Source organism: Eurypyga helias, unplaced genomic scaffold (assembly GCF_000690775.1).
Source record: "Eurypyga helias isolate BGI_N326 unplaced genomic scaffold, ASM69077v1 scaffold1968, whole genome shotgun sequence".
Taxonomy (NCBI): Eukaryota; Metazoa; Chordata; class Aves; order Eurypygiformes; family Eurypygidae; genus Eurypyga; species Eurypyga helias.
Window position 1 is genome coordinate 1 of NW_010268653.1, and position 15,791 is coordinate 15,791.

General features: G+C 48.5%; 1 protein-coding gene across 1 annotated transcript; it reads right to left on the minus strand.

Annotated features, from left to right (window-relative positions):
• Positions 1–3,408: 3,408 nt before the first annotated feature.
• LOC104505422 (netrin receptor UNC5C) lies at positions 3,409–15,535 on the minus strand (the record flags this gene model as incomplete). The annotated part of the gene is made up of 6 exons (XM_010157797.1): positions 3,409–4,053; positions 4,275–4,453; positions 7,304–7,468; positions 7,704–7,853; positions 12,795–13,028; positions 15,367–15,535. Coding segments are annotated over 6 exons (1,063 nt in total), but the record flags the coding sequence as incomplete, so codon positions are not given.
• Positions 15,536–15,791: the final 256 nt, after the last annotated feature.

Sequence of the window (15,791 nt, forward strand, 5' to 3'; positions counted from 1 at the left end):
TTATAGCACTAGCAACCAATGTTTAATGAAAGGATGGTGTGAAGAGCAGCGTAACTGCTACAGCACATACCCAAAGGTGGACAACTAAAAGGATAAGCATCTAAAAAAAGTCATAATAACTGGAGGATAAGCAGCCTGCAGCCTATTTTTTTTTTCTTTTTTTGTGTAGATGTGCTTACCTGACATAAAATGTTACAACAACTCTTAAGGTTCGGTTCTGTCTGCCACACTTCTTTGCCGTTTGTCAAGAGCTGTCCCCCAGGGAAGCCTTTTCCCGAGCAGCGTTGCTCGCAGCAGCAGCAGTGGCGCGTTGGAGCCGGGCTCAGCCCCACGAGATGGCACTGTGTCCACGCAATCCAGGCGGATGGACCTCTGCTGGTTTTCCTGCCACCAAAAATAATAGCCAGAGCGGATCTGGCCACCCTTGCCTCTCGGCATCCCTCCTTGCGATAGCAGGATGGGGATGCCGAGGGGTGCGCACTTGCTGGCCCGTCCCAGAGCCCTTTCACCAGCTGCACGCCCGGCCAGTGCGGTACCCCAGGAAAAAAAAATTTTAAAACATGGGAAAAACTAATGCAGGGGGTGTCAGGTGAGGTGGGAGCTGACACGAGCAGCGGTGGCAACGCACGAGCTGCTGGGACGAGGCATGGCTCTCTGGAGGAAACGTTCCCGCCTCGCACGGCACTGCGCTGGGACCCTGCAAAAGCTGACGGAGCAGGGGACAAAGGTACCATCCCAGCTGTGACTGCAGTGGGCTTCTGAGCAGTTGGGATGGACAGAGAGCAGCCCCACCTCCTAGCAATTGCAATGCCGCTGCCCTAGGGATGTTCTTGACAACCATCTACCTCTGTGGAGGCTCCTCTTAATCAGAGCGTGCCTTTTCCTCTCAATAAATCCCCTTTACAGCAATGCTGTAAAAGGGAATTGCCCCAGAGTATTTCTAGAAAAAGTTGCTCATCTGTTTTTCTTGAAGGAAGCATTGGGTGGGGTAGGTCTGAGAGCTGGCAAAAGGAGCATCAACTCGCAGCGATACAGATAACAACGAGAGCCTTTCCGACAAGGCCCCTGTGAGTAGGGTGCCCACGCTGCCCACTGAGCAAAAGCCGAGAGCCAGGAGTAGCAGGGACTCTGGGCACCAGCTAGCAGAGACTGAGCCAGAGGGGAAAGGGCTGAAGCACAGTTCAGCTCCTGCACCTGCCTTGAAAGAGGAGTCACGCAGGAAGGATATGCAGGAAGGGGGAAGAAACATGAACTAGGTACAGCTGGTTACACCTGAAGCTGGCACAGGAGGGAGAAAAGCTGAGACCAACCTTTAGAGAGCCGTTTTAGAGCTCCAAGGTGAGTAAAAACCACAGGGAAACGGCAGAGCTGCAAACCCCAGTCGAAAGCAAGATTGCCATTAGCATTACAATGATACCACCATCAGATGCCCAAGGTGAAAAAGATGATGTTTGTTTGTGGAAAGGACGCCCTTGGCACCTCCACAGAGGAAAGCAAAATGCAGACAGATGTTGAAAGTTAAAATGTGCGTCCTCTGCTCTCTGGTTTTGACTGAAATGCTGGTTTGCAGACGGCTGGGTTACCCCTTATGAGTAAGGGAGTGCTTTGTGATCACTGCCCAGCGGTCAATCAAAACCCCACTGCTGTCAGGGAGCTGAGAAAGTAAAAACAGAAAGTCCCAAGCCTATGGAAATGTCAAAGAGGAAAAAGGTCAAATGAAATTTTCCTTTCATTTTGACCAATGACATTTTCAAAGTTACCTTTAAAGGTGCAATCTGGAAAGCCCTGGGGAAAAACAAAACCAAAACCACAAATGAAGTGTTGCAGTCTCAGGAAGCAGACGAGGTGTGGGCAGGGGCACGCCTGTACAAAAGCAGTAACCAGGGCCTGACTGGAAATCTGGAGCAGTCTGTGGAAAAAAGTGGCCATTGCATCAGAAGTAGAGGACAGACAAGCCTGGCAGTGAAACTACTCTGATCTTATGTGCTGTCATGTACCAAAGAGCCAGTCATTTCACTGAGCAGAAAATAAACTAAGTTTGCAGTGACGCCCAAAAAGCAAGAGTTTGCTCCTTTTGCCAAGTTCCCACTTCTCATGTTGGTGGTGGCCAAGAGAGATGTGGCCGAGAGGGACAAACATCCCCCGGTCAGGCAGTGAGGACCTGCAGCGCCCTGCCCAGGTGACAGAGGGAGCGCAGCGCGGGCAGCAAACCGCAGGGCATGGGATTTTGACTTCACCACGCTACACTGGCCCAGGCGGCAGAGGCTTCCCTGGCTGCAGCGAGCTCGAGAAGAGCAGCAGAGATCCGCCGAGAGCATCTCACCCAGAAATGACCCAGCAGGTGACGCCCAGGAGCCGTGACCACTGCAAACGGGATGGGACAAGGTGGGTTTCAGTAAGTACCCGCAGCTCCGTGGGAAGTTAATGGGGGCTGTTGGCTCTCAGACTACTTCAAAGCAAAGCAAGACATATGGAGGCCCACCTTGGACACACATATCAGGTGGTCAACGACAGTGCCTTCACGTGCTTGCACGCGTGCTCCTGAACCAGTGGGCTACATGCATTTGGACTGGGAGGCCGTCACTGGTTCACAGCCACCTCAGGACAGGTTTGCTTCTTCAAGCAACCTGGAGGCACCAAGGTTGTGCAAAACATCCCAGGGAGATGTTTTGCACAACCAGATGCGTTGGATCTTTTGCAGGTGCAGAGCAGTGACTTCAGCAGCGCATCACCGGTTCATACCACCTTTGCACTGGGCATGAGGCACAGCAATGCTACACGAGGTGAGCAACCCTCATGGGCTAGCAGAGGCCTTTGGAGGAGGAGTACGATGGCTGGAGAAGGGAAGGACAGACAGCATACAGAGGGACACGTCTTAGAAGACCTTCAGGAAGGGGACAACAAGTTCCATAAAAACAGGAATGATTCATTCTGCTGCTGACAAAAATAGAAATAAAGTAATAATGGTAATAATAATTATAATCCTTGCACTAGATACTAATTAGTAAATAATTATCATAGCAACTTTTTTTTTTTCCTGGGTTTCTTTTTTCTCCCCTAACCACTCTGATTTGCATAACCGGCCCCCTCATGTCAGAAAGGGGTGGAAAGGGTGTTGTTACACTGTGATTTGAAAATTAACTCCGATCCTATGTTCCCCACTGTCCTACATCTATTCTCCACACAGGCTCAGTGGGACTGCCTTGGGGGAGGAAAAGGATGTTACATGTGTTCCTGCTTAGCACCCAGAGTACCTGCTTTCCAGATGCACACCTCTTACAACTCTGATTTTCTTGTTTGCTTTTCTTTTTTTACAAGTAGGTCTAGGAAACAGAACAATGACAGGAGAATCATTGTGAGACAATCAATGTGCAGAATTGTAGCCAAAATCTGAATTCACCAGAAACCAATAAGCTGAAATAGCCACAACCAACTGTCCATAGCCTTGTCTAGAATGGCTTTAAACAAAAAATATAAAGAGCCATGGACAGTCTCCTTACCCCTGTCCAGAATTTGATGTAAACAACATCCATAGAAACTGGGATTGTTAAGAAAGTTTATCCATATATCTGGATAGCAATAAAAAGCGTTTCCTAGGAAACTGTAAAATCCTGTACCAAGCAGTGTACAGCCAAGCCGAGAGGAACATTAGGTTGATTTATATTTTCAAGGTACAACTTTGCATGATTTCTTTCAGATCCTGTGATAATGTACAAGGAGAGCACGTGTGAAGGTCAGGGCTGGTTTGGTTGGTTTGTTTGTTTACTTGCTTCTCTGAAATGTCTCTTGTGTAACTCATTGGTCTGGGTTTTCATTTCAATTCTCGTTTGTAATAACAGGGCATTACCGCTCCCTGCATTTTCCTTCCTGTTCATGCCAAGGCTGCATCAGTAATTCCCTTCTGCTGCCAAAGAAACAACGGTTTCGTGTCTTCCCATTTCTTCAAGAACCGCTGCCAGCATGCTCAGGTTGCCGTCAGGGAAATTCTGGGCTTCCCAGAGATCCAGGATCACCCCGGTGGGACTTGATTTCGTAGCAAAATAATTTAGGTACCTGCAACAAGCCAAAGGGAAACTCGTTTTTTGAGCTGCATGAAGGCTACCTGATCCCCTGTGATTTCAGCCCATCCCCACTGCTGGTGCTGTCAAGGTGCTCACCTCGTGTGCGGTCAGTCTGACCAGACACATCTGCTGTCACTCATCTTCACCAGGACCCTTCTGCATATCCCACCCAGGGACCTTCGCCACCCGACCACAGGTAGGCAGCCCACTCACCTGTCCAGTTTCAGCTTGTGCGCCAGCATCCGCCAGTCATGGCCCCTGGTCTGGGGGGCATCCAGGCTGCTGCACAGCTTCTGCCTGATCGGGAGGGGGATGCTGAAGGCGCTGGGCCCTACTATGGTAGTCACGGTGCCTGCTGTGTCCATGGGAGGATAATCAATGCCAGTAGGTTCCTGTAGGTTGGAAAGAAAGCAAAAGAATATAAAAATACAGCAGTTTTGTTACTGAGTGCAGCGACGATTGTACAAGTATATCCTCTGAGACTCAGTGCTTTTACGTGCATTAGAGGGGAGTAGCCCTCTGCTTATCAAGAGTTTACATTAGACTGATGAAAAAGAGAAATATTTATAACTGACTTTGGGTAGACAACAGATTTCTTTTTCTTTTTTTTTTTTTTTTTTCTTTGAGGCTGAAGATTACTATGGCTGGACAAAAGTGAGCCCAGCATAATTAATCACTTACTGGAAATAATGAAAGATCAGGCACTCTGACACATTTAGGAGCAAACTGCTACTACTAGGGCAGAAATGGGCTTTCCTGGCTTGGCTGGCAGCAGCCCCTTCCCAGCAAGGATTTTACCTGTTCCTTGGCCTGGAAGGATTTAGCACCACAGGTAGGTAGAGAGAGGAGCTCGGTAGCTGGTAAGACAAGGTTCAGTTTGGATGGTTAGGTTTGCTTAGAAACAACGAGGACCTGCAGGGCAGCCGAAAGCCCCGCCAAATCCCATCGATGTTGACTGGCCATCCGACCGTGCAGCGGGGACCCTCCTCCCACACGCAGCACTTGTCACCTCCAGCTACCAGAGCAGGCCATGGAAAAAGCAGCAAGCAGGCCTGGGTCCCCTTTCATACCTCTCACCCACCTTCTCAATTGCTCTCCTTTGCAGCATGACAGGCCTGAGGCAGGGCTGGCAGAAACTGGGGAGCTGCTTCATCTCTGCCTCTGCCCAGGTCACAGCCCCAGGCAGCCAGAAACGCCCGTGCAAAAGTCTCGTCCTTAAATGTCAAGAAGCCTTGGTGCTTTGTGTCAAACTGGCTGCTGGGGAGGCCCTGTAAAACCTGAAATTAACTCAAAACCAGGCAACGTCTGGTTTAACTTGCCATCACAAACTCCCCAGGAAGCTTGCCGGAGACAACCCTGCCTTGTTATTCTGGGCCAAGGTACGCAAGCGACACATTGAGGCAGCACTGCCCTGGCTCTCGAGGTGGCCTGCTCCCCCAGGTCCATCAGGATGGCTGCAGAGGGAGCCTGGGTATCCTTGGCAGTGCCCTGGGGATCTTTCAGGTGAGTGCCAACAGCACAAGATAAAAAGGGGGCTTCAAAAACAAACAGCAGGAGAGCTTTACTGCATTCTTCCTCTTCCCTCACAAATTTTCGTGTTTTGGCACTCACTGCATTTGGATTTTTGAAATCCCAGTGGAAGACACTGTATAAAGCCAGAATAAGACAGTTTAATCTGCTAAAGTTTTCCATCCCTTACAAGAGCCCAAAATAGAAAACCCAAAAAGGGAGGATGCAGGAAACTGTTACTGTATTTTTACCACAGGGTGACAGAGGCAGATCCAGTAATGACGACAGGTGCCAGCATGGTTCTACAATACCTAACTGCTAGCTGCCTGCTGCCCCCACAAGAAGGGAATAGCGTGCACAATTTCCAGTCACCAGAAGCAAAGCAAACCAGACACCAGCTGAAAGCAGAGACTACAACGCACCCTTACATGACCTAGTCAGTCACCAGAACGAAGTGTGAGGAAGCACAGCTAAGGTTTCCTGATGCCTGGTCTGGTATCTTTATCACACCAACCCCATCCTCTTATGCCCCTAGAGGCCTACACATGGATTTCCAGGTCGCTGCTACTACACTTCCAGGTAACTTCTGTCATCAAATCATATGAGTTTTAGGCTTTTTTTCTAGTAACAAGGTTGACAGAACCCTGCATGCTAGCCTGTAGCAGCCCAAGGTCCTCTTGTCCCTCACTTGGGCTCAGGAACATCACTACATGTCAACCAGGAGGAGCAATTTTGCAGAAGGCAGCCTTGATAGCAGTGGTATTATTCCCTCCCTCTATTCAGCCCTGATGGATGGGATCACAGCACAAGACAAGAATATTATCCTGTTCCCTCTGAATCCATTACCAGGCCCTATTACACACAAGCAGCTGAAGATGATTATAGTGTATACTTGCATTTCATTAAAGTTACTCTCAGTTCTTTCTCTTCTCTGTGAGGTTAAATTAGAGATTACCTCAATGCAGCACTTATTACAATAATTGTTTATGATACTTGTTTTACCATCTGTCTCTAATGCTGTGCCATCCCCAGCGGAATATGTAACTTTACACCCAGCAACCAAGCAGATGCTATGGGTAATGGCGCGCAACGCTGGGGCCCTACAGCTCAAGTAACTTTTGTCTGTGGTCCCCCAGCCCTTCCCCAAGTCAGCCAGCAGCGGTGGCTGCCTGAGGACCTGCTCTTCACAGCTGTCAAAAGAAAATTGTCAAGATAATAGTCAGGATTTGTAGCAGCAGCAAAATCTGAGGAGAAAAGTCTACAGCAACTAGACCATTCGATACTCCCTATGGCACAGCAGTTATTATGTGGGATCACAGTGGAGTGGCTCATACAAACATATGGTAATGACATTTTCCTATTTTCCTCCCTCCCACTCCAGTGAAATGCTGGGCATGATGATCTTGTGGATCACTAGGGAATAGGACCATGCAGTTCTTCACAAGATGTATACGGAGTGGTAGGCAAAGAGCTCTTCCACATGAACACAGAAAGGTGGCACTAGCAGTAAGATCTCCTCCCACACTTGAAGGAGGGATGCTCCCTTCCAGATGAGAGAAACCATGGGAAAATGCAAAAGAGATGCAAAGCAATGACTTAATCCACCCTTTACGTCCATTCCAGCAGTTAGGAGGAATATTGGGAAGCACTAAATGGGTAACAGTGTGAATGGATATACCTCCTTAGCCCTCCCGTGTTGCTGTGAGGTAGAGAAGTGCACCGATGTCGTTTACCTCTGAGATGGAGCAGTTGAGCTGGAAGATCTGCCCTTCTCCTTCGACCTGCCGCACACAGAGCTTGCACACCAGCTCCAGGGTATTCAGGCTGAACCTCTCCAGCGTGAAGGTGCAGTGCAGGTTCCTCTGGCACCCGCTCCAGATGTGGTAAAAGGGAATCTCCTGCAGGAGGAAAGCAAGAAAAGGATAGACAGGGAGGGGTGCGGGACCAGGGCATGGATGCTATATGGCCAGAGGCCATGGGCTCCAATGTTACTGTCACTGCAAATGGTCCAGGGAAAAAAGGGTCCACAGGACTGCAGCCTGACACCTCGTGTTTTTTAAACACAACTATGTGTCACTGAATTTCTTTAAGCCTCACTGCTAGGATCCAATGTGAACGATTTGTGATGCTCACCTGGTATTTAGCCAGCAGTTTGCTCTTCCAGAGAGAGTGGGCAATGTCATGAATGGACAGGCGGAGGTTGTGGGTGCTTCCCTTAAAATGCAAAGTTTTGGGCTCCTCCAAAAGCTGCCCGCCCATCTGCTGCTCGAGCTGGAGGACCTCCTGCAGTATAGTGTTAACAAGAAGAAAATGGTCAGGTTTCATCAAGACAGCACACTGGTCTTTTAATTCCTCAAGATCAACTGCTGTAGATGCTGTAATTTATGTAATACAGAAAAAAATACAGAATTGTGTTTTGCTGTGAACCTGAATTGCACTAGCGGATCGGAGTACAACCCTCATCATAGAGCAGCAGCCCAGTAAGGATGCAGACACCCCTGTCTACTATGTGAGAAACACTGTTATCTGACATGTCCTGTAAGCAGAAAGCTTAATTGCATGCAATTATATTGAACACAAAAACCTTGCATACAGGCACTGTCTGAATACAGAAATATATCCGCCTTCTCCACTGCTCACCAAACTGGCCATCTAATGGCAGCTTTACTGTTTTGCTTTTTGGAAGCTCTTATTTGCATAGGTGCTGCTGATATAAGATCTGTGCATACCCCTGGTCCTTCAGCTTGTGGCCTCCTGGCAAACTGCTTGATGACAGAGCCATACAGGAGACAACAGATGCCTATTCTGAAACTAACCATCAAGCAGGATGGTGCCAAAACAATGCAAGACACTGTGATGGAGCATTTTGTACGTATGAACACACAGGTTCAGGGTTACTGAAATAACTGATCTTGTCATTAAAAGCTAGTAAGCCGAGAGTCTGGTCATTTTCTGCAGCGAAAAATAAATATATGCGTGTAATGAATGAGACCACAGTGGACCACTGCCTACAAACAGCCTACTTGTAGTCCACATGGAAGAAGCAAGTACCTACACAAGCTCCATTAGAAACCAGCACAGCCAAACTCAGTCATACTTAATTACAAGAGCCAATCAATCAACCAGTCTGACATGGCCAAAGCCTGGGCACATGAAATCAGGGTGCTACCTCAGGCCAACTGAAGAAGCCTCTGAGCTAAGTCAGCACACAACAAGCTATTCTTGACCACGTTCAGCATCTAGTTAGCATACAAGAAAAGCCCCTGTCCCTGGTGAGCCAAGCACCTGGCAGATCATGAAGCTAAAATTATGCCAGGCAATAGAGGAAAAGAAACAAAATCAGGAAACCTTTTAGATTAAGGTTATGGCAATGAATCAGTTCCAGCTTGTTTCCAGTGTCCCCTAATTACCTCGTCAAGATGTCTAAAGAGCAATCAATAGTAATTATCTGATTACTAAAGATCTTCATCACGTCCAAATTACCTCCCTGGAATGGCCAGAAGATGATGCGCGGCACTGTGTGAGCTAATTGAAGACATCACCTCTCAAGGCACGCGGGGCGCAGGGGCTGAACAACCACTCCTGCCTGTGCAGTGTCAGCCCTGGGAGCCGCACTACGTGGTGGGGAGGGGGGGAACATAGCAGTGTGATGCTGCACCAGATCTGGGTGTCTAGTTGCAATATCTCCCACTTTTGGTAACCACCCTTGGTCACTGTAGCCCCTCTACATGCTCCATCTGGGGGATGCCGAGCAACCCGTGCTTCTCCCATGCCATTCAGGTAATTAACCCAGAATTAATTTGGAGCCATGATTTGCACAGCCCTTCAAACCTGCAGGCTGGCTCTGGCCATACAGCATTTTATTTAGAGCTGTGCTTATCCCCTTATTGGCTCTCCTAATCCAAAACCTGAGCTGCACATCGCTTGCCCTGTGCTGAGGTGGCTCTGGCCATCCTCCCCATCGCTTCTCACCACTCCTGTGAGCAGGGACTTACGCCCTGCCTAGGACAGGGAGCTCATTGCGCCATTGTCAGTGCCACCAGGACAGGTACAACCTGTATTTGGAAAGGGCTTCCTCATTAACAGGGCTCAAGTAAGCAAAGGCATTCAGCCCAAGCTGTTGTCTGTCTTCTTCAGAGGGAAAAATATGCATTAAATAACTGAGAGAAGATCATCTGTCTGTTGTGCCTTTTTCTGGTGTGGGGTTTGGTTTTTTTTTTTCGAGGATAGTTACTGCATAGCACCAGGCAGGTTGGGGGATGGCACCCTGCTACAACCTGCAATCATTCACTTGCCCCCGGTGTGGGAGGCAGCCATTTCTGTGCGCCTGGCTGCTCGGCCCCTGCCATGCTGCTGCACACAGCTCACAAACCTCAATCTCAAAGCCATACATGAATAAACAGAGAATAAAGCAGCTGGATTTGTTTATAGTTAGTGTATTATTACTTTTTTTTCTTTATAGCAGACTAATTTGGGCATCCCCCTCAAAGTGCAAAAATCAGCCTTAATATGAGAGGCCAGTGCTCAAGGTCCCAGCTACCCTCGCCCTCCCCCAAAAAGCATTTTTGAGAGCATCCTGTCTGAGTGGCTTGGGACTCTGCAGGGCAGAGGATGGTGTGTGCGTGATCAGCACTGAGCCCACTTTGCTCCGCAGCTCCCGGGAACCCCGCCAAACCGCTCCCACAATTACTGAGCCCTTATTGATGACAAGTCATTACACTTTCCTACTGTACTGCGGGTGCCGGCAGTTCGGCAGCAAACGCTTACTCTGCATGATGAGAGGAAAAGCCTGCTGGATAAATACTGCACTGAGTTTTATACCACAACTGCTTGTGGCTGTTAGGACACATTCAGCATATGGCACACTCATTCCTAGTTGTAAATAATAACAGAATCCATTTGGTTTCCTATTAAAAAAACCTCATAATTCCCTACAAAGGCTCTTCCAAACCTCAGACATCCCAATGTGGGAACAACTCACGCTGCTCTTCCTTTCCCTTGCTGTGAGTGGCCTGGAGCAGCCAGCCCCAAGACACCGAGATGTTGCAGCTGGTGCCTTGCTTGCTGCCTGCAACCTTCCCAGCCTCTCCAAATTACTTTCAACCTCAGGACCTGCTGGTCCAGCCCTCTCTGCACGCCTTGTCCTGCACAGCCAGCAGTAATTGCCCAGTGAACGCCTTCCCTTTGGCAATATGGCAGTGCCAAGGACCTCCTTCCAGCATGGCTGGGTCTGCTGTGATGCCAGCTCTTGTGAAAGCACACACCAAACATCACAGCCTTTTTTTTTCTTCTTTCTAAGTAGTCATAGTTTGAGTCTACACACCACCAGCACCCAGGGTTGGTTCGTACACACCAGTCCATGTTCAATCGTTTCATCTACAGCTAGTTCACTAGCTTTGTTTTTCTTAAAGCTTCTCCATCCTCAAACCTTTAATTTCCAGAAAAGCACAACCGATACATTTGTAAGAGTTTGCAGCCAGCAAGTACATGTGCTTGTCCTCCTGTAAAACACCAGGTAGCTGGGTTTTGAACGCCATGGGTGGCCTTCCTGTCTTGGGGGAGATGTACCAAAAAGAAGAACAAAGCAGTAGGTACGAGAGGGACGGTGGCCGCCTGACTCTGCTGTCCTTTCCTCACCAAATTACAAGCTCACTTTGGGGTCTACCTGCAGCAGAAGCCCAAGGACTGGCCTGCTCCTCTGCCAGACGCTGGCTGCAGCTTCTCAAGTGGAAGACAGTCCCTCCATGTTGCTCAGCAGCTCTCCTGATCCCTTCTGCTATCACACCGAATCGGATTAACTTTGCCTCACAACTCTCCCCACAGTCTATTAGAAACAAACCAACAGTTCTTGAGTAGCACCTAATTAGATTCCCTCAGCTCTGACCACATTAGCTGTCTGTCCAAGGCCCCTCCGAGTCACTTATTAGTACCTCAGGCCTTCACAAACCCGTGGAAAATTGTATTACATATCACAGGCATAAAACCATCAGGACTTTTGAAGCTTGATCACTACAAAAGACACTTTTCACTTGGTTTTTTTAAAGAGGAAAATAAAAATTGGGAAATTAGGCCAGAGGAAATAATTGTTTCTAAAGGCCTGATAACACCATCGCACTGACAGAAGCCAAGCTCCCAGGCCCTGTACAGACAAAGTCATGCTGAAGTCACAATGCGTCTGCTTCAACCTTTATGTTTTACTGCCTTTCTTACACATAGTGAAAGAGTACCCTCCCAGCAAAACCTGGGCAAAGACTAGCCAGGCAGGCCCCCATATCACATAGTATTTGGGAAGAAAACAGAGCGTGCCAGTCGCAGTGATGGAAGCCACTGCTCCAAAAAACACCAGTGTCTCCCTGCCAGTGTATGTGGGTTTGAATCCCTGTAATCCCCCTGTAGAGCTGAGGAACCAAAAGCATATACAGCACCAGGATGCTGTTGCTTAGTCAGGCTTTGAACTTGTTTTGCTGCAAAAAGGAATTTGGGAAGTTGCACTGGTTCCAATTAAAGGAGAAAAAACACCTCTTAACAACCTCCATTCTTACATGTGCAACTGGAGCTACATACTTCATGAGTGCATCTATTATAGGTACCACCTGTATAAATACACGTATTTATAAAGAGAAATAGCAAGTATGGTTATCTGCCTGCTCATCTGTATGTAGCGAGTGTGTGTTTGCGTACATGCCAGAATTACACAGTGAGTAAGGTTACACAGTTAGAGAAAGCAACAGCTTTGGTTTATTTTAGCTGCAAATTCTCAACACAAAGAAGCTGCACACGAAGAGGTGTAATAAAGCAGTATGAAAGCAGGCAGTGATTAACAGCCCAGAAGCTTCTTTTATCATTATCAACTATTTACAAAGAGGCATTTATATGTTTCCCTATCTCTAGGGAGCTGGCACTTAGCATTAAAAATACATGAATAACGAATGAAGGCCCGTGTATCTTATGGCCTTTTAATAATGCAAAAATCTTAGGATTCAGGATATGATACAGGTAAACAAAGGAAAAAAGACTGGTGGGCGGAAAATAATGTGACATCCCTGTGCAAAGGACAATTTATAGTGTGCAGGGGTTAAACTGTAAAATGGTAACTTGTTGGCAAGCTCTTCTAATCAGAAAATAACTCAGGGGACAGAAATACACACAGCAGAGGGTCTAGTCACCGAAGTCCTGTGAGAGCTGGAGAGGGAGAGGGAAAGCGAGCGAGAGAGCAACAACAACCTTAAGGGCATCCTGCGTGTCATCGAGGCAGTAGACCCGGATGCTGTACTCCAGCGAAGAGCAGGATAGCGGTCCAAAGATGGCCAGTTTGAGACGTTTGGCTGCTGCTTTGGTGATTGACTGTCCCACCAAGGCATATGTGCTGAGGGTTTCTGTCAGGATATGGCAGGCCTCCGGGTCCAGCTGGATATAGCATGGAGTGGTGAAGTTTTCCTCCCCGACCACCACCACATCCTAAGGAAGAAAGAGGGCCAGTTAGAGCTCCCAGCCCCTCAGAGCTGCTCTCCTTTGAGACTGCAATGTCCCTTTCAAGCCTGGATATGCACAAAAAGTCCTTGATGTTTGCACCTTATTTTAATCAAGATTTAAAATTCCTGCTTCCAGCTTTTCCCTTGCGTAGGGATGGGGAAGGGATGATTTCTCTGGGGAGCTGGTGGTGATGATAGTGGTAAGAATGCCTCCTCCTGTCCTCACTCCCCTAAGACTTGTGCCTTTGGGCACTTCAGCAGCTTTTAAAGCCCTTGGCAGAGTTTGGGAAATAATTAAAATATCACCAACATTTTTTTGAAAAAGACATTGCAGACTAACCATTCAGTGACCATAATTTAACGTGAGTAGTCACAGGCATGTTGAATAAAAACCAACCCTTCACATCCTAATAACGACAATAAGGAGTTACGAAAACTCAAAGAAGGGAAGTAACCTCTACGATGGCCGAATGCCACCTCTACATGAAGTATCACCTGCTGCTTCATCGAAATAATCCTCTGTGACGAGACTGCAGGCTGAAGAAAAAACATACATACTGCTCGAATGCAAACAACTTCTCCACCCTGTGCAGAAAGGAAAACAGCTCCCCTGCTAATTTCTCCATTCAACTCTGCATGTAAAATACTGCACACAACACAAAGTGCTTTGAATGGCTTTGAGTGAAAGCAGAAACAAAAAGGCAGCAGTGGGTGACGGCCACCTCTTGCAAAGCCACCAAGCACCACATGATGCTCGGCACTACTCATCTGTTTCATCCTGGCTGCCTGCAGGTCTGCAGCACAACGTACACATCTGGCAGCTGAGCAGCGTGATCTCAACTGAAATTTGCCATTAAGCTTGGGCTCCCTAGTCTCAGGAAAGGAGAACGTGCCATGTTTGCGGGGGTGGCACAATCCCTTCTGGAGGGCAAGGTGCTGCAGGGCTGACTGCACCCCGCTATGGCCATGCCAGCAACTAGCTCTGGCAGGAGGCGCTGGCCCTGAGCGATGCTGCAGGGGTGTGCGTGTGGGTGTGCGTGCACACGTGTGTCTGCATCTGTGCACACATGTGTGGGGCTCAGCGTGGAGGAACTGCTCCAGAACTGAGCAGAGGAAGAAGATGGTGGCGCGATGGCCAGGGACCCTGTGGATGCTGCACTGGCACCAGAGTGTGTGCAAGGCTGGCAAAGCCACCGCTCTGTCAAGGGCAGGAGGAGGACGGGAGAGAAAATGAAGAGGTGCCAGTAACACACAGACACAAATAAGGAACATAGGTGTGGTGCCAAGAGTCAGGCCGGTGGGATGCAGATTAGTTGGCGAGACAGACCCATGTTCGCTGTACACTCCCTCCCAGCATGAGGAAGAGCCAGTGCCACAGGCAGGGGGCAAAAGCAGGAGCCTTTAGAAGGCAATGCCGGACGCAGCGCTCTCACTGCTGTCAGCCCAACTGCCTTCAAAGCCACCATGCCCTCATTAAACCTACTGGTAGGAGAAAGTGCCCTTGCCAAATTAATTACCTGAGACCAAACTGGTGGCAACAGGTACCTAGGAGGGCAGATCTGGAGAGGAAGGCTCTGCCAGGATGGCCCAGCCTTGTTCAAAGTATCACTTTATGCTCCAGTTACAGTGGAAGACCCTTCTGCCTCCCTGCCCCAGGGCAGCCTCCTGCTGCACTATTGGCAAGGAACCACCCCAAGCTCCCACCAAGCCTGCGCTGCCCAACAACGCTTGTGCAGCTCCCGGGTTAACAGGGTGCAGAGTTGGAGCGCAGCTGCATGAACTGAATCAAAGTGATGCTCCAACACTTTAGGAGTGAAAAAAAAAAAAAGAAAAGTAAGGCCTATAAATTATTTTAAGCTGGCTGATGCTGAAGCAGGCCTTCATTTGCAGCATTATTTTCACTTTCTTGAAAACAGACTATAAATCACGGGAGTTCAAATACTCCGTAAAAAACTTCCCCATACTTCTAGAATTGATCCAGAAATTATTTTCAGGCATGTTTTTTTATCTGGCCTTCTCTTCCCCTAACTTCAGCACAACATCCTGCCACAACCAAAAGCTCAAGTGTCAAAATCCTGTGATGAAGGCTTCCATGAATTTCCATGAAAACAGCCAGAACTAGGAGGCAACAAACTGCCCCAAGACAGCAATCTCCGTACAGGCACTGGGCAGCTTAGATTGCTGCACTCCTGCCTGCCCGCAGCAGCCATGCATCTCGCACAGGAAACCGGAAATACAGTCACCCTGGTGCGTAAAGGCAGCAGAAGGATGAGCAGAGACCCCTGCTTGCAGGCAGCACCCAGGCTGGTGCTCCGGAGCCTCACCTCCCACGGCCCTTGGGCAGCCTGGTGCTTCAGCTGGATCTGCCAGTCCTCTGTGTTGGGCTCTGCGCAGTGGTGCATGGTCAAAATGACGGGCCGGGTTAGCAGCGCTCCTGGTGGGCCGCAGCTCACCACCGGCGTCAGCAGGGTCTGGCTGTCTTCGACAGGTGGCCTGACAAGGGGGCAGAAAGATGGATATGTTAAAGTGAGTTGAAAAAGGTACATTCAGGTATGTAGAAATAATTAAAAAAAAAATCCTTCTCTTAAAATCAAAAGATTGTGCAAGCAAAGACTGTGTGGCAGTTTTTGTTTTGTCTTCCAAATCCCAATTTGTGGTGGGTTGGCTTTTTTTCTCCCCAGATATCACTCAATTGTCATAATGCAGGTTTAGGTGGCAGCAAATTACAGACCACACTTGCTGAGCACCC